At 42.7% G+C, this 18,256-nt stretch overlaps 1 protein-coding gene across 6 annotated transcripts in view; it reads right to left on the reverse strand.

The window, feature by feature from the left end:
- The window catches only part of LOC137140221 (rho guanine nucleotide exchange factor 10-like protein), a 30,304-nt gene that overhangs the window by 4,874 nt on the left and 7,174 nt on the right, over positions 1-18,256 (reverse strand). For 3 of the 6 annotated variants that reach the window (XM_067528423.1, XM_067528425.1, XM_067528424.1), the window contains exons 6-25: positions 17,949-18,185; positions 17,697-17,827; positions 14,742-14,840; positions 14,441-14,549; positions 14,074-14,177; positions 12,992-13,069; positions 12,632-12,811; positions 11,124-11,240; positions 9,538-9,630; positions 8,736-8,906; positions 7,886-8,031; positions 7,520-7,686; positions 6,081-6,196; positions 3,487-3,614; positions 3,298-3,398; positions 2,429-2,550; positions 1,355-1,441; positions 1,036-1,256; positions 692-849; positions 458-600 (exon numbers count right to left, since the gene is read on the reverse strand). In XM_067528423.1, coding sequence (XP_067384524.1) covers positions 458-600; positions 692-849; positions 1,036-1,256; positions 1,355-1,441; positions 2,429-2,550; positions 3,298-3,398; positions 3,487-3,614; positions 6,081-6,196; positions 7,520-7,686; positions 7,886-8,031; positions 8,736-8,906; positions 9,538-9,630; positions 11,124-11,240; positions 12,632-12,811; positions 12,992-13,069; positions 14,074-14,177; positions 14,441-14,549; positions 14,742-14,840; positions 17,697-17,827; positions 17,949-18,185 — 2,708 coding nt within the window. The other 3 variants (XM_067528426.1, XM_067528428.1, XM_067528429.1) reach the window with 3 other exon arrangements.

Below are 18,256 nucleotides of genomic sequence, written 5' to 3' on the forward strand. Positions count from 1 at the left end.
GACACAGGACCATCAGGGCGAGGAATTTCAGCTAACAGCTTACGATGGCAGACCGCGGGAAACATTCGCTGTTCCCCAAGCTGATCGCTGCTGGAACAAGGATATAAATATTTCACTTGGCAAAATGAAATGAATTTATTTTAGTTAAGCTACATTAATTTTCAGCTTCTGTGGAAAACTAGGACAGCAGTCCTGCGCCGTGAGGCAGCAGCGATGAGTTTCTGGCACAGGGTGTTGAATGTAACGCAGTAGTCATTTGATTATATGTGAAGCACTGGTATGTTTTTAAAGGCAAAACTTGGCAACAGGAGCATAGCAGACCGGTGCCCCACAGCTTTTTTTTTAGCACCCCCCCCCCTTCCCGGCCCACAAGCAGATGTGAGATACAGTGTATTTCAAAAGGTACCAAATGGTAAAGTGGGAAAGTGTGAGAGGGTCAGTGTACTTTACTGTGTACCTGTATGTGGAGGCTGGATCCTTGGATGACAGTGACTTGGTTGGCACAGCTGGCCCATACAGTGTCTTCTAGAGTCAGCAGAGTGCGGACCGGCTCAGAGCCCAGAGACACCATCTTGCAGGAGTCCGGGTTCCACAGTCTCTCTGCGAGTGAGAACGGTCTGTGGTTTAGTGCCTATTAAGATCTCTACGCTCACGTACTTACAGGAGCAGTGTCGTTTCAGCGAGCGCCAACCTCCAGTCTTCCTCGGATACACAGCTACTTTGCCGTTGGCCAGTCCGGCAAAGAGGAAGGACAGTGAGTGTCTGAGGCAGCGGACCGGACAGCTGTCAGGGTTCACCATGGTCAACAGGCTCTGAACAGCTGTGTTCACACTGCTGTACACGTGGATGCTGTTAAGACAAGGAGACACTTTACAGTCACTTTACAGTGGACACATCAAATGGACACTTCAGATGGATCTCTGGAATCAGGATCTGGTTAGCCTAGCGTAGCATAACGACTGGAAGCAGGAGGACACAACTAGCCTGACTCTACACCAACAGACACCAACACTCAGTTTGTGTCTGCAGACCGACCTGCCGTCCTGCAGCCCAGCACAGATGATGTTCCCCATCTTGGCAACACTCTGGGGCTTCTCAGCCTCCTTCCCCTCTGTGCTGGGACATGGCTCCTTCACATACTCCAGACAGAGGACTGAGGACCTCACAGGGAGAGTTTTCACCAGACGAGGAGTGGCCCGGTTGAGGGAGAAGATCTCCACTTGGCCGTGGTTGGAGTTGCCTCCTCCACCAGCCACCTGAACACCAAGGGAACAAAACGGGATCCAGACATGACACAAATCCGTTGTTAGGCGTAGTACATATAAAAGTGAACAGATAAAAGAAAAGTACTCACCCAGAGGTATCCCTGCGGTAAAGACATGCTGGCAGTGCAGAAACCCAGCAGACTGGACTGAAACGGACTGTGAAGAGCTGCCTCGAGCTGCACAGACAGAGACAGTTTCATTTGCTTTGGACAACTTAAAGGGATTAAATACGGTGTGGACACCATTATTTCAACCATCGGCTTTGCATTATTGTGATCACAAAACGCTAAGTGACTTCTCGTGTTAAACAGCGTTTTGCTGTTTGAAAGACAAAAGATGAGACAAAGAGATGGGAAGTAAATGCTACAGTGACCGTACGAAGGATAAAATGGTGCCTTCAAATTCAAAACCAGCAAATATATAAAAAAAAAAAAAAAAACAACCTTCAGGCTTTCTACCATTTCCAATCATAAATAGGCATTAATTTCTATTGACATTTTACACAGCGTCCCAACTTTTCGAAAAATAGGGTTTGTAAATACTGTACATGCTAAAATTAATGTTTAGTTTATAAAAAAGAACGAATACTAATAAAACAGCTGAAAATACACTTTAGCTTTAACAACCATGTATATTTAATAGTATTGATAGTTTTTGTAGTATATATTTAAATGTAATCTATTTTTTAAATCGCAATGTCTATTTCCATATTTATTGTAACTTATATTTATACATGTATTAATTTATTTATACATTTGTTTACTGATGAATAAGACATTACAACATGTATTGAAACACAACCCCCAGCATCACACAGTCTTGGGAGAGGATCAGAAAACTCTGCCAAAACACACACTGGTCTGGGAGAGCGAGAAAAAAAAAAACACACATTCATGAAAAAGGCTTTTCAAGGTTTGTGGCGGTTTGAATTTCATCATGTTGTAATGCTTTTTTTACGGTTTGTTTTCCCAAAAATCATTTTCACGTTGAAATGCTGCGGCCTCAGTTGGAAGCACGGTTATTCAGAGGACACAGCGTTTGGCTAGGAGACAACCAGAGCATACGGCTGCTTGGTGAACGGCAAGCAATATTAAAACGTTGAAAGCCGAACCAATAAACCGTCTTCTGGAATCTTTGTACCAGCAACCAGCAGCAGCTCTTGCCTTCAGTGTGTGTGTTCTTGGTGAGAGAACAGGAAGCTTGCAGCTTAGCAGTGGACAGCTAAACTGAGCTTTTGTCTTCCCATCTTCTTCAGGACATTCCCACCCCGGAGTGTTTTCCTGTTCTGAGTGCAAACACACACACACACACACACACACACACACACACACAGACACACAGGTGTTACCTAAAAGAACAAATATCACTGTCACATATATAAAATTACAAGTAAAGCCGAGGACAAAAAAGAAGGAATTAAATAAACCAGCTGTGCAGTTTTGCACAAATGAGCTGCATATTTTAATTTCTCTTTTTTATGCAAATGATGCAGCTTCAGTGTTGTAGCAGCTGGAAAACCTGGAACACAGCGTATGTGACACATACACATGTCCATATCAGTGTCCTCTCGTCTAAATTCTGTCAGTGGCTCTAACAATAAAGTGTGTTTCGCATAACAGGAAGAAACTGTGTTAAAACAGCTCATTTACAATTTGAACAAAAAAACCTCTTCTAAATATGACAAAAGTGTTTATTAATTTCTCCATTATTTTCCACTGATTGAGTTCAGACTGGGAAGTATGGTGGAGGAGTGCTTAGTGCTGTTGCCTCACATCTACAGGGTCCCCGGTTCGAGTCCGTGGCCCAGCTGCAGCCTTTCTGTGTGGAGTTTGCATGTTCTCTCTGTGCTTGCTTTCCTCTGGTTTCCTCCCACAGTTGCCCGTAGGTGTGAATGTGAGTGTGAATGTTTGTCTATCTGTGTGTGTCTCTCTGTGTTGGCCCGGACAGAGACTGGAGACCTGTCCCGGGTGGACCCCTGCCCTCAACGGTTTCAGATAATGGATGGATGGATGGATGAAGTTGCAGAACTCACTCTGAGCCATCTTGGCGAGGTGGAGCCGGTTCACCCACGTGATCTTACTGACGGGGCTGGGAGTGTTGAAGACCACCATGATGCTCACAGGACGACCACACCTGGCAGCAAAAGCAGAGCAGCCATGAAACCACGTGTCTAGTAACGCCACACGTCTACCTGTTGAAACCTGACCATAGCGGAACTCACTTGTCAGGTTTGCCTGGTACGGACAGACGCAGGCGGCACTTGTTGGCGTTCTGGATCTCCTCCTCCTTCAGGCGGATGAGTCTGTGCAGAGCCAGACACCAGTCCTGAGACACCGTGGTGTTTAGATTCTGGGATACGGGAGGAAAAAAAGGAAGAAGGAACCAGTTAGAGTCAAAAAGCTGTGCTGTGATGTCTGATGGACATGTGGAGTTTAACACCTGAGCAGAGCTTTACATTACTTTGGAACATCACACTGTACCGAAAAGGTGTGATAAAAATAAAGTAACACGTTTTGCTCTGTATGGAAGGAGCCTTTACCTAATAAAAAGAAAATTAAGAAACAGTTGGGATGTTTCAAAGCTTGTGTAGGGGATAGAGACAGTGGTGAAGTCATATAAAGTCTGCTCACATCTGGGATATAAATTCAATTAATTGATGCCATATCTGATAGAATTTGTCTTTTTGGACAAGTAAATTCTGTCCAGAATAGTTTGATACTAGTTTTCTATAATGAAGGTGCTGCTGGATTCTGATATTGGCCTGTAGTAACTGTATATGATTCCGTTTTTGCAGTGACACCTGCCTCTGACTGAGTGTTTCGATATTTGAAGGAATTCGATCATGACCTTCCAAAAATCTCTTTTAACACTAGGTGAGTCTATGCATTCGACAATTAACAGAACTTCTTTTTTAAATTCTCACAAATTACTTAAATTTTCCGTTTCAAAAGTTTTTCCGTGAAGAGTTTGCATGCACCCGTTTCAAGATGAAACCTGGAAAACACCTGCTTCTCTGACGCCCACGTAAAACAACCACATTTGGATTGGGTCTCTTTTTCTTATTGCTTTTTTGAATGAGAAAGCGGAATAAACAGGTGCTTCACTGACTAAAATAGACTCTGGACTTTTTAAATAAGGAAGAAGGAGGAGTGTAATTTGTGGTTCTTTAACATTTTTACTAGAAAGTCTTAAATGATTAAAAGCAGATAAACTGTTTTATGTAACATAAGGTTAAAAAAAAAACTTTTCAGAAAAAGGACATAAAGTTATGTATATGCCACCTATAAAGAAAAGACACACATAAAATAAGATTTAACTAGAATTACTGCTTCATGGTTGAATGCTTCTGCCAACCAGTCAACTTGCACTTGTACATGCATGTCTGTACACTCATAGTCTAATCAGTTCATCCTTATGTGTTTCTTGAGTCGTTAGGCCACATATAGTGAAATTCTCACCTGGCGTTTCTGAGATATCGAATTAATGAGAATACGATGGACATGAAGTGACCTTGACATGCAAAATCTAATCAGTTAGTTTGAGAAAAACTGAATACAATAACAAATGAATAAAAGTGTAAAAAGTAAACGTAGAAGTAAGCAAATAAAACCAAAAACATAATAACAAAGGCGCAACAACCCTAATAAATTCCTCCTTATCTGAAAGAACACAGTGTGTTTCTCATAGTAATATTACATCAGCATTTTCCAACGTTACATATGTCCCTCAGGAAGTACCTCACCGGCCAAATTATACACACACCATTGTTGGTACTATAGTAAATTTCAGGCCTTGCACAACTTAGTTTTACAGGTCTTCAAATGCTGTAGAATTCAGCAGCTATCATTTTACCTAAATCCGGAAAATTCCACCATATTACACCAATTTTATCTTCCCTTCATTGGCCCCCTATTCATGTCAGAGCAGACTTTAAGGTGTTTCCGGGGACCTTTGAAAGCTGAAATGGAAGTGCTCCTTCTTTCTTGTCTGATCATCTTAAACCTCGTGTTCCACCCCAATGTGCAGGGCTCATGTCTGTCCCCAGATTTAAAAAGAAGTCAGCTGGCTACAGGGCATTTTCCTTTCATGCCCTTTTCCTCTGGAATAACCTCCCTGCTGACATGAGGCAATCGGACTCAGTAGATATGTTTATAGCTAAACCTAAGATTCATTTCTAGGCCCTAAACTTCAATTAGTGTGTTTTCCATTAAAAAGAGTATCGCTTGCTCAGGGGCGATTTGTTGTGTTTCCTTCCAATTCTCTAAGGTCTTGACGTTATAATGTAAAGTCCCTTAACTCTGCGTGACTTGGTGTTATTTAAGCCTGCATACAGTGAATTGCAGTAATATAACCTAGATGATAGAAAAGCATGTGTGATCTTCTCAAGATCAGGCTGTGAGAGATAAAACGTGACCTGAAAGATAGTCACCAGTTGACTTTTTGGTAAATGTCAATCGAACACCCAGGTTTGAGGCTGTGGATTTCACCTTTCCAGACAAAAAACACGATGTTTTAGTACCTCTGACTACGGAGGACCAAAACATTGCTTTCTTTTAATTTAGCTGGAGGGCGTTGTGGGAGATCCAGCACTTTTTTTTCCCAAACACACAAAATGGTAAATGTTCTGCATATAAAGTAATTTTATCCCAAGCACCAAACGATTTTAATTTGTTTAGATTTAATCATTTGGCTGCTGTGAGAGTTCAGAATGAGAGAAGCCTGATCAAGCATGATTTAGTGCTTCTTCAAATTAAAAAGTGCAGCCATTGCATTCCGATTGGAACAGAACCCCCTTTGTGTATAAAGTGACGGTACCTGGTAGGTTCCATTGAGAGTGCCTATCAGCAGCGAGACCTCCTCCACCACAGCCAGGTCGTGCTGCAGCTCCTCCAGCTCTTGGTACAGTTTGGGAGGACCCAAGAACATTTTACCTGGAACGCAGGGAATCACAATTACTTCCTGTTTGGGCTTCACATCTAAACAACATCCACTTAACAGCAACAATTCTTTAAACGGAAGCGTCCACGCTGCACAAATCTACTCTGATTTAACCCATTTATCGACAAGCTGGGACAACTCTAAAACGATTCATACAATTTGAAATTTTCAACATTTTGTCTACGTTACAACAACAAACGTAAATGTATTTTATTGGGATTTTATGTGATGGACCAACACAGACTGGCACATAATTGTGAAGTGTTTAGGAAAATGATAAATGGCTTTCAAATTGTTTTACAAATTCCACAGCCCAGTTGGGAGAATCTGTCCACAGGACAACTATTAGTCATTCACTCAACAAATCTGGCCTTTATGGAAGAGTGGTAAGAAGAAAGGCATTGCTGAAAGAAAGTCATGAGAAGACACAGCAAACATGTGGAAGAAGGTCAGATTAGACTAAAATTGAACTTTTTGGCCTAAATGCAAAATGCTGTGTGGCAGAAACCTCCCACTGCACATCACCCTGAACACACCATCCACACCGTGAAACATGGTGTTGGCAGCATCATGTTGTGAAGAAGCTTTTCTTCAGCAGGGACAGGGAAGCTGATCAGAGTTGATGGGAAGATGGATGGAGCCAAATACAGGACAATCTTAGAAGCAAAACTGTTAGTCTGCAAAAGACTTGAGACTGGGGAGGAGGTTCACCTTCCAGCAGGACAACGACCCTAAACATACAGCCAGAGCTACAATGGACTGGTTTAGATCAAAGCATATTCATGTGTTAGTGACCCAGTCAAAGTCCAGAGTGAGAATCTGTGGAAAGACTTGAAAATAGCTGTTCACAGATGTTCTCCATCCAATCTGAGTGAGCTTGAGCTATTTTGCAAAGAAGAATGGGCAAAAGTTTCATTCTCTAGATGTGCAAAGCTGGTAGAGACAAAAGACCTGCAGCTGTAATTGCAGCAAAAAGGTGGTTTTACAAAGAATTGATTCAGAGGAGCTGAATACAAATGCACAGCACACTTTTCAGATATTTATTCCTAAAATAAAATTTGAAAACCATTAAACGTTTTCCTTTCATTATGCAATTAAATACCATTTTGTGTTGGTCTGTGACATAAAATACAGTTATGTTTGTGGTTGTAACGTGACAAAAAGTAGAAAACGTCATGAATACAAGCCACTGTACATGGAAGCTTTCACTGTGAGCCAAATCAAGATGGTAGACAGTCCTAGACCCTCTCTGTATGTGCTGTGTGTCCCTGTGTACAGTGGGTGGTGAAAGGTCTGATGCTGAGCGGTGGATGTACCATTCATGCTGGAGGTGGAGCTGTGGTGTCTGCTCGAGTTGACACGGTCCATGCTCTGCAGGCTGTCCTGTCCCACTTCCACCACTTGAGTCTGCAGCAGAGGTGCACACCACTTCACGGTGTACTTAGGACCAACAGGAACCAGGCTGTTGATGTCAGGGGGACCTCTGGTGGACAAACAAAGAGTTCTGTGAGATCAGGACTCACTCGTAGGCTGTTTTACATGACATTTTTACTTATGACAGAAAAAGAGTTTTTCTCTCCTTCCAGTCCTTCTATGCTTAGCTACACTGACCATCTATTTGACCCACCAGGATTCTAGACTCCTGATCCTGGACCTTCTTTCAGGTTCTAACAACTACTTACTTTAGGTTGACGTTGGCACAGATCACGATGTCGTTGAGGAGAAAGATCTTTCTCTCCTTCGATTTGAGAACTTGACCTTTATCACCATAAACATTTTCAATCAGAAGCTCACAGTGAATCAGTTGCTTCTGCTCCGAGTTCAGCAGCTGGAAACACAAAGAGGTTCAGAAATTACAGCCTTGGGGGGGATGATGTTCTAAAAATGGACAAAATTAAGCTTTACTGCTGCAGACGAGTTATCTGGACGTTAGAGGCCACACTAGCTTTTTTCACCAGCACAAAGTATCTTAGTTGGTAACTATAGTGACAAGAGGCTGATTTCTTTCCACTGAGAGTCATCCAGCCAAAATCATGCACTTCAACTCAACAAAAGCTTTAGAAAATGTACTAAGTAGATTCCCGGCTCCTAGAGGCATGTGTACTGTGTACTTGTTTCTAGCACCAAGAGAAGGTTCTACTCTCTGTTATTTAGTGATGTCATAGTGGGTGGTGGGAGTTACACTGGAGTGCATTATAATGAAGGAGACCTTCACTAATTTGAATTTGCTTCTTTTGGTTCTAGTTTGGGTAGTTACATGTACATGAATATCATTGAACTTTCCCATTGATTTCCCTATATCAAAATATCTCTACTGCTAACTAAAAAAATGCCTCCAGGTGACATCACTTGGAGGAACCTTCATTTCAGATTGTGTCATCTTGTTGCTCACACTATGGAGTTTGTGATCATGGTCGACCTGCTTTTCCAGAGCTCCCCCAGATGACATAATCTGAACCCCTAATGATGAAAAACTCCTTCGGGTGATGTCATCTGGAGGAGTTTTTCACCTAGTGTATGATAAAGTGTTACCTTGTTGAAGTTGCGCTCCCCCATGCTGTGCGCTAACTGCTGGATCTCAGCCTCCTGATCAGCCAGACGCTTCTGTTCATTGAGTTTCTCGGCCAGAGTCTCCAGCTCGGTGAGAGCCAGCTGCAGGGGCAGCCGGTCAGCGTGGGACTTCGGAGTGTTCTTCAACATGTCCTGATAAAACAGCAACGTCAAAATGTCACCACTAACCACAGTGTCACACACTGCACAATGACTTGCATCACATACAAACACGGGTTTCTGATTTGAATCCCATCTAAAACTTTTAAGAGGAACAGAATGGTCCTACTGTATTGCAGAGCACATTTGCCTTATTTAGAGGTAATTTACCGACCCACAGTGCACTGCAGCAGAGACAGGACTGTCTGCCTTTCACTTCCCCATGTCAGAAACTCCAACATAAAGTTTCACAGCCACAATTCAAGCCTTGAAAAGCAACCAAATACTCCAGTTGAGACACGGAGTGTCAGAGGGAGCACACTTGACCGCACACTGCATAATGCGCTTTTCTTTCCATTTCCTGTTTGAAAATGCTGACAAGATTCATGAGCAGGGATATGCAAGTCAGCGTGACTTCAGTGTGAGTTTGTGTTCGGCTTTTCGTTTAAAAGAAGACCTGCACCGCGTGGAAACGCAGTCCACCGACAGGTGTGCACAATCCGGTTGACTGTGTTACAGCGGAGTTAGAATATAATGACAATAACTGAAGGTTTCATTTGAAAGTATGACCTTAAACTGCATGTGGTTACTGCACATGCTGCTCAGAGGTGTGTCAGTCACTCACCTGCAGCAGCAGAATGAACTGAGGGAAGCGTTGGATTGGTTTAACCATGAGGCCGTACAGAGTAATCCTGTCTGGACTGGAGGCCTGCTTCTTCTGAAAGTCACAGGGGGAGTAGATGTTGGTCAGTCTTTATATCACATTTCATATACAGATTAAATTAGGAGTTTTGAGGAGGCACAACTCATATGTATGAGAACATTACATCACCCCTAATTTACAGTACAACTGCCAGTGATAGATTATTTATTGTGCACTAATCTGCAGATGTAGTTTCACAAGAAGAAGAGGAGAGATAAGAAAGGCCTTCAAAGGCAGAGATAACCAATAGTGTTGGATCTGTCTGTTTGGGGCAATGGGACAGCCCCACTGAAAGAGGACCCGATTGTTATTTTCAGGTGAATACCACATTTCTGAACCTGCACCTGGGATCTGCTCCAGTCACTGCCCACAACGTCTTTTGCAGGACCACCTGATCACAGTCTGATCTGTGGCCCCCCTACAGCTAAGTGATGTCAGATTCTTCGGGTAACACCCTGCACAATGCTGCCATTAGTGCAAACAGTAATGAACCAGTTTATCTTATGGTTCTCGTCCTCCTGGACTTTTGCTGTTTAACAACGTCTGTTCGTTCTGTCGATGGGAAACAGCATCTGAACACAGACGCTTGAAGCCAAAAGTTCAAAAGCTGGCAAACTTTGATACTGAAGGAAATGGAGTCGAACTTCAGTTTTACCCCCTGGGGAGGTGTAAAAACATTTTGTATGTTTTTTGTATTTTGGTAAATGTAAATGCTGTAATATCTGACAGTCATTTCCACAGCTACTGAGGTTGTAATATGAAATGAAATACTTATTTTCCTTCTTTCTCGTATGGTTTTGCCTACATTACACAACTTAAACTGCATAGTAACCTTGTTGTGATTTCTGTGGTCGTGGACCCAAGACTGTGGAACTTCCTCTAAAGAGGTACCTGTAAATGAATCTGTAAGGTGCAGTTCATATATCAAAAGTGCTATAATGTAATGTTATTATTTAAGTATGTTTGGCAGCTGAATAGCCAGAATTGGGAAAAAGTACTCACCCTTTTTTGGACACTGTACACAGTCTATTTGTTCTGTTTTGGAGTCAGACGCCTGTGTGCATCTCCAGGTGAACTGAAAGTTCACCTTTCCATGATGTCACTACTTTACTACTGTTTATTATATTGTGCTTGTGTCTAAAAACTGTACGCAGAAGGCTTCCGGACATTCACTTATATTATAAAGTGAGAAAAGGCAGTGGAAGTTGCAGAACCCTCTTAACCTCATAAAACAGCTGCATAATGAATTTCATTTATTCGTGTCTTGCAGGGTCTTCCTGTATATGTGTACTGTGTTTACCTGTAAGCCCCTGTTTGTTCTTTTGCTCGCTTGCATCATTGCTACTGTTAAAACTGATGCTCAAACATTCAGGGCAAAAGCATCAAACCCCAAACCAAACTCCTTTTTTTTTAATGTGCAGTCAAAATAAAAGCACTGGCCTTTCAGTTCCACCAGTCAAACTGAAACTGAGCAAACACTGGCTCAAAATTGCAAAGAGTGTGACCACCTTCAGAAAGTCCAGGAAAGCAGGTTTAGACACGCAGGCCTTCTTGATCAGTGCCATGGCGTTGGTGAAATTGTTGATGTAGTCGCTGTACACATTCAGCACCATAGACTTTGAGAACTGTGGAGGAAAAAGTGCATGGATGAAACACAATTCTGCAGAAAACTCACTGAAAACTCACATGTTCTCTTTTTTTGAGCACACTGTCTGATTAGGGACAGGGAAGCTATTTTTAACCTCACTGGCAAACTGGTGAACCCAGTAGTCCTGCAGTGACCAAAGATAACAAAGTTGAATGATGCACAAGACGTCTACAATATTCAATCTGACGAAACGGTGCAGCCACAGAAGTACATGGAGTCTTGGGAAGCAGCACAGACTGAGCCACTTGGGGGTAAATATAAGAGGAAAACTGAAATTCCAAAGGCTTTGTAACTAATCAAATACGTTTCAAACAGGCGTCTGAGCTCTTATTTTGAAAACAGTCACATGTCTCAGGTAGAAACATGTCACGCAGTGCACCAGCGCGGCTCACGGATGAATTCTTATTAGATTTTGAACAACAGTGGATCAGAAATTACAGACGCAATTCATCGACAGCTTTATGGTATTGACAAAAACAGTAAAAATATTTTAAAAAAAAATCATGGGCCTTACTCCTTAAATTCTTGAGCAATTGAGATTGCAGGACGACCAAAACCAACCATTTTGAATAGGAATCTGCAACAGGGCACTTCTGGGTGTTAGGTTTGTCTCTGTCACAGTCAAACTTTGCACAACATGTGATTTACATATTTCACAGCTCTATGCCAGTGAACCTATGATATTATTCGTTAGCGTGTGGATCTGCACTGTGCACTGAACCAAATTCTGTTGATCCTTTTATCGTCGCCATTTATTTAATAATGACATGTTCAATCTGCTCAATGCCTGCTCGAGCAGTTTGTAGCCACAACCCAAAACTGTGATTTATAGAATTTTTTAGTTTGAACTGTTGAAAGCCCAACTAAGGGGCAGTGACTAAAATCCCCATTTAAATCAATTTTTGAGTTTTTTTTCTTCAGCTTTTACAGATGCCACAGTGCTTTTATTTTAAGTATGAAGTTCCACGTCATCTGCTCTCAGTCTGACTTTGTGCTTGTGGGATTCACACCGTCTACAGTGAGCGCCAGCAGCTTTGATCGTCACAAGCGTGAGATTTCCTGCTGCTGCCTTGAATGTAGTTACACAATTCAGCTCAACAGCTCAAATCGGCTCACAAACCCGTCCTGCCCCCCTGCACAAATCTAATGCTGCTGTTACAGGTCACTCTCAAATGTTTATTGTTTATATATGCTCACATTCTTTACGTGGCCCTTTCGTCGTCAGAGGCTGAAACCACGGTTTAAATGGGCATGTGAGGTGTGAAAGCTTTTTAAAAGACATCATCACTGATGTTCTGCATACGACCATACGGTCAGGAGACTCGAGAAGGGGATAAATGATGGGGGGAAAAAGGGAAAAGGTCTCACCGAGGCCACAAACAGGTCTCCGATCTTCTCGCTGTGATCCCACTCGGCCACGCGTGACGCAAGGGCGATTTGGAACATTGAGTGGCACTGGTGGATCTCCTGCACGCGGTAAAAAGTCTGACGCACCTTCTTGGGGTTAAGGATGCAGTTCTGCGGCTCCAGCAAAGGCTTCTGGTACTCCTGACAGACATAGGAAAGGTCAGCGTGGCACACTGGACATCTGTGGTTTCTTTGAGCTTCCACCAAGTTCACACACACTTACACTACTTTCCGTTTTTATTACTCTGTCCAATAGAAACAAAGCTCTTTAGCATTGGCAGGCAGTGCTACCGCCGTTACCTGAGGAGAGGTGAGACTCACCTGGAGGATTCTCCTGAGAGAGTTCAGGTAGCTGCTCTCGCTCTGCACAATGGAGCTGAGAATGAGACGTCTGACAACCTGAGGGATGTGGTGACAAACATTCACATTAATCTGGAAAAAACACACCTCCAATCACTATAATATCAAAGTAATAAGTTCAACAATACATTTTTAAACCAATTAGCTCGTTAGGTAGCAACCATCTTGGCATGCTACAAACCTGAAACCAATCTCGATTTGTTTGAGCTGAAAGGTTTAAGGAGTTACAGCAGGGTTCTTGGACATTGGTTTTCCTTTATTAATAAGCGAATGGATGCAGACAGGTGATCCAAAATCTGATTGGATCACCTGCTTCATATTCAGCAGTGGTTGTGTGAGAGGCGTAGTCTAGACCTGGACAGGTCTGCAGTCTATCTCAGGACCAACACAGAGAGACAACCATTAACCTAACCAATTATGAAAATGTTTCACTGCTTCTAGCTGAAAAACTCCAGATGACATCACCCAAAAGGAGTTTTCCATCATCGGGAGTTCAGATGTTGGCATCTGGAAGAGCTCTGGAAAAGAAGGTTGACCATGATCACAAACTCCATAGTCATAAACTGAACTGAAGGTTCCTCCAAGTGATGTCATCTGGAGGAGTTTTTCAGCTAAAGCAGACACATATTTTAATATAGGGAAGTCAGACGGAAGTTCAATGGCATTTATGTACATGAACTACCTGAACTGGACCTAAAAAATTTAAGTTCAATATCAGTGACGCCGTCCTTTATGTCTATGGAACCATCTATGGAATTCAACAGTCCCTGCAGATGTTTTACAAAGAAAAGCCTTCCAGAAAAGTGGAGGATTAAACATATTGTACTTACAAAACATGGAGAATTATAAAAGGAAATCCTTTCTCTAAGCCTGTTTAAGATAAAGCTTTGGTTCTCTCTTCAGTGGGAAAAGAAATGTGTGAACTGCGGGGAGGGAATGGACAGTCTGGAATTCCCATGCAGCAGATACCGAGCTTAGTTACAGGATGAATTTCATCAGCTGCCCGAATCAACAGACGGTCGCTCTGATGCACAAACACACACCTGCAGACTGCTGAGCCCCTCCGGCGTGGGGCAGAGTTGTGGTGGAGGGTGCTTTAACTCACACACAGACACATTCATGTAGCCTTCATCATCCTTCACCTCCCCTGCGACATCAAACACAAACACATTATTCGGACGCAGACAAGAAGATGCAGATTTCATTGCAAATCATCCTGTGCCGTTTAGAATATAAATTCTGATTGTTATTTTAAGTGCAGAATATTCAAATTAATGCATTTGGCAAAACCTCTTACTCCAGACACGTCCATGTTTGGTTAGGATTTGTCTTTTTGAGAATAGTGGTGGAAACCATTCGACCACTTTTACTGACTTTTACTGATTTCCGTGAACATGTTTGTATCTGTACCTGCCGAATCTTTCCTCGTCAGGAACGACACTTTCCGAATCATGGCTAACTTTGTCTTTTCTAAACCATCCTTGGTACCGCTCCTCGCTGCTTTCATCAACTGCTGCACCTGGAAGAAGAAAGTAGTACAGATGTATAACTCGCTTTATAGCAAGCGACAACACCTGAAACTAAAGTTGCTTAATAAAACCGAAAACCACTCGCATCTGCATCACGTTACTGATGATGGCAGCTTCTCCTTTGAGATCGTCCTTTGGTTCTGGTTGAGGAGTGTCGGGTGATTCCTGTCCGGCAGACCTACCTTATTGTCACAGCTCTGTCTGATCTGAGCAACATGTGGCGCCAGCTCCCTCTTTTTCCCAGCACAATGCTCCTTCAGCCTCAGCACATCTGCAGCCAGCTGGCAGTCCAACACCAGGCAGCAGAGGAAGAGAAACGAGACAGACGGGGCATCGACAATTAAAAATACAAACCATTTGCCTGAGGTCAATTTGCAGACTGGGTGGCATAAATTAAAGAAGTGCCAAAATAGACAAGCACTAAATCATTTGACTGCTTTAGTGTTTGGACTCTTCTTTTCTGACAGTTTTCACTTCCTCATTTGCAGGACATGTATGACTTTTCGCTGTTGCCTGCTTAAAGTTTGACTTTTACCTCGGACACACTATGACAGCAAACAACTGCTGTACTTGTGATGTGTTTGCAGCCCTGGTGCACTACAGGGAAAAACTAGAGAAGGGTTCATACACACCATGATTTGAACTCACTTTCAGAATGATGAAGCCTACAAGGAACTGACGCTGCAAACATGACAACTGTTTCCAGCCTACACAGACATTTGGAAAGACATATCACTAATGACTGAGGACAAGAAACAGGACAATTTGGATTACACACTGCCAGACAACCACTGCAATCCAAGCCGATGAAGGAGGAGGACAGTCCCTGTTAGTAACGTGAGATTCACATTCAGATTCTTTTGGTTGTCACTGTACAAGTACAACGAAATGGAGGCACAAGGTAAAACAATGTGAATAAAATAGTAATGAATAGGAAAATGAAAACATTACTAATGATAATTAAAAACACATATGCTTGTAAACAGAAATAATGATCATTATTGCACCATTTAAAACGGAAGTAATAGTAGTTACTGCACCTATTATGTAGAAATAGATTTTCAGTGAAAGCTATTTCACAGTCTGGTTGTTCTAGCTTGCACTGTCCTGTAAGTTCATCCCACCAAGTTCAAACACGTGTGAGGAATCCTCCTCAATATTTTTTACCTACGTTGAAGGATTCATCCCACTCAAAGAACGAAAAAGAGAGAGTGGGCAAACCCTGCTTTAGCTTCTCCTCTATAGGCAATAAACCAACTGAATTCTACCTCGCAATGAAACTTATCCAATCCATTACCAATTCCTCCAAAAACTGACCGAAATAAACAAATAATCAAATGTCTGCTCCCAGGACTGATAATGTGAAACCAGCACCGTAAAGAAAAACACTTCTCTTTAAACTCTGATACAGGCACAACAACAGTGAATTAAACAGGAAACTGTTTCCCAGATTCCACCACAGAGTAACGTTTTTTTCATCTGCAGCTCTAGTTACTGTAAGACACGACTCCTACCTACCTCACATCTGAGAGAATCACCTCCACAAGCGCAAACCACTTCTTTAAAACCCTCACAGAAACACCCAGTTCATCAAGGCTATTGAAACCAGCTGATAAACTATGTACTATTCACCTCGGAAGACCCTCCACCCTGACAGCTTTTTCAAAATACACACACGAGCCGAGCGGGGAAAGTCCAACGGGGGGGGGGGGCACATGGTGACAGAAGCAGAAGACAGAAGTGCTGACAGAGCGAGCGGCTGCCAGAAATAAGCTGCTTCCTCTTTTCACCAAACCAGGTTTCATTCACATTGTACATTAACTGTAAAAAGCTGCTGCGGCTGATTCTGGGGTTGGACCAATGCGGACTTTTTTCAGGCAGCACTCACGGACTGATGGGTGTTTATTTTGTTAGGTTTTTTTTTTTTCCTGGTCACAAGATTCAGAAGATTTGAAGTCACCAGCGTAAATGTTTAAAGAAAATTCCACCAAAACCTCACGTGATCCTGAAGGGGCTCTCAGTGTCCTCTGTCCAAACCCATCAGCTTTTCTATTCTTTATTTAAATGTTGTTAAATAGTTCATGTCGAACAATTATTAATGAAGGGCAACATGTTGTATCAGCTTCATTCTGCTAAAACTTGTATCGTAACGTATTTAACAGATCGTATGTTAATGGTTGACATGGGCATGTTCTGTGGCAAAACTCTGCTGGACACCATTCCTGGTTCCAAATTGGTAATGTGTGGGGTCCCTCAGGGAAGTGTTCTGGGACCTTTATTTATCTTGATGCTTTTTATGCAGGCGTGCTCCTGTGATCTATGCTGTTATGTCCACATGTTCACTCAAGAGAAAGTACAGATTTCTTTTATTAAGGTGGGTTAAGGTTTATATAGCTGCTCAAACCAGTGTCAGGTATCAAGAATGAAAATTAGATAACCAGCTTTCAGGAGATGACCGAAAGCTGGCATCTGGCACCTTGTAAAATCTGTCAAAAGACCAAATTCTGGGCTGTTTGCTGATGCAGTAGATCTCAGCTCATTGAACACAGAGTGTAGACTGCTGCAAATAAAGTGATCAGGGTGAATATCCCCACGAGCCCATCCATCTGTAACGGCTTATCCTGTTCAGGGTCGTAGGGGGGCTAAAGCCTGTCCCTGCTGTCATTGGGTGAGAGGTGGGGTCCACACAGAGAGAATGTAAGTGTGAATGTTTGTCTATCTGTGTATGTCTGTCTCCGCTGGCTCGGAGATAGACTGGAGACCTATCCAGGGTGGTACCCGGCCCTGAACAGGATAAGCGATTACAGATAGTGGATAGATGGAAGGTCCGTGTTAAAGGGACTGGAGACGAGAAGGTACCTTAGGTTCAGATTTCCCCAAACAAATCCTAATTAAGGATTTTGCATCTATTTTAGTATCTCCAACAACAAACTGAAATATGTCTGGCACAAAAATCAAAAATGAAAGTACCACTCAAAGCAAACGTGGAACATCACTTCCAGTTTGCCAATTATGTGACAAAAGCATCATCAATTCTGCAACACATGTCTGAAGTCGTCATGAGGAAATAAACAAAATATAACCAAAGAACTGTGCACTCTGGTCACTGTACGACTTAAAGTACACATTACAAATACCTTGCTGTTTTTGGCTGGAGGAACGATCTCACTGTCTGACAGCTCATCGCAACTCTCAAACTCACTGGAGCTCCAGCCGTTGGAGCCACAGCAGTCCGGTCTCTGGATGTCCTCGTAGATGTCGTCCACATCTGGACAAAGACACACACAGATGAAGAGAACCCCTTTGTAAGTTCATATGATAAGAGCTGATCGTTGATATTGATTGATTTTGATTTTTGAAGCAACTGAATATTTTAAATAGTCGCTGACCTTCCACTGGGGCGTGGAGGTTCTCACCAGGCACGTCATCATAGATGACCTCTGGGTCTTTTACCACACTGTGTGGACGGCCGGTCACTGGGTTCTGGTCCGCTGATCCCTCTTCACCGCCTGTGTGATGTTCAGTCTGTGGAAGATCGGGAAACGAAGCCTCTACTTCAGCAGCATCGGGTTGATGGACCCCATTTACTGCACCGCTGGTCTCGTCCAGACCATCTTCTGGCTTTCCTACAAAGTAACAAAGCCCGGTGTTATTAATGTCGAGACTGATTGGTGTATTTCAGTGGCTACTGTTCTTA

This window comes from Channa argus, chromosome 13 (assembly GCF_033026475.1).
Source record: "Channa argus isolate prfri chromosome 13, Channa argus male v1.0, whole genome shotgun sequence".
Lineage (NCBI taxonomy): Eukaryota > Metazoa > Chordata > Actinopteri > Anabantiformes > Channidae > Channa > Channa argus.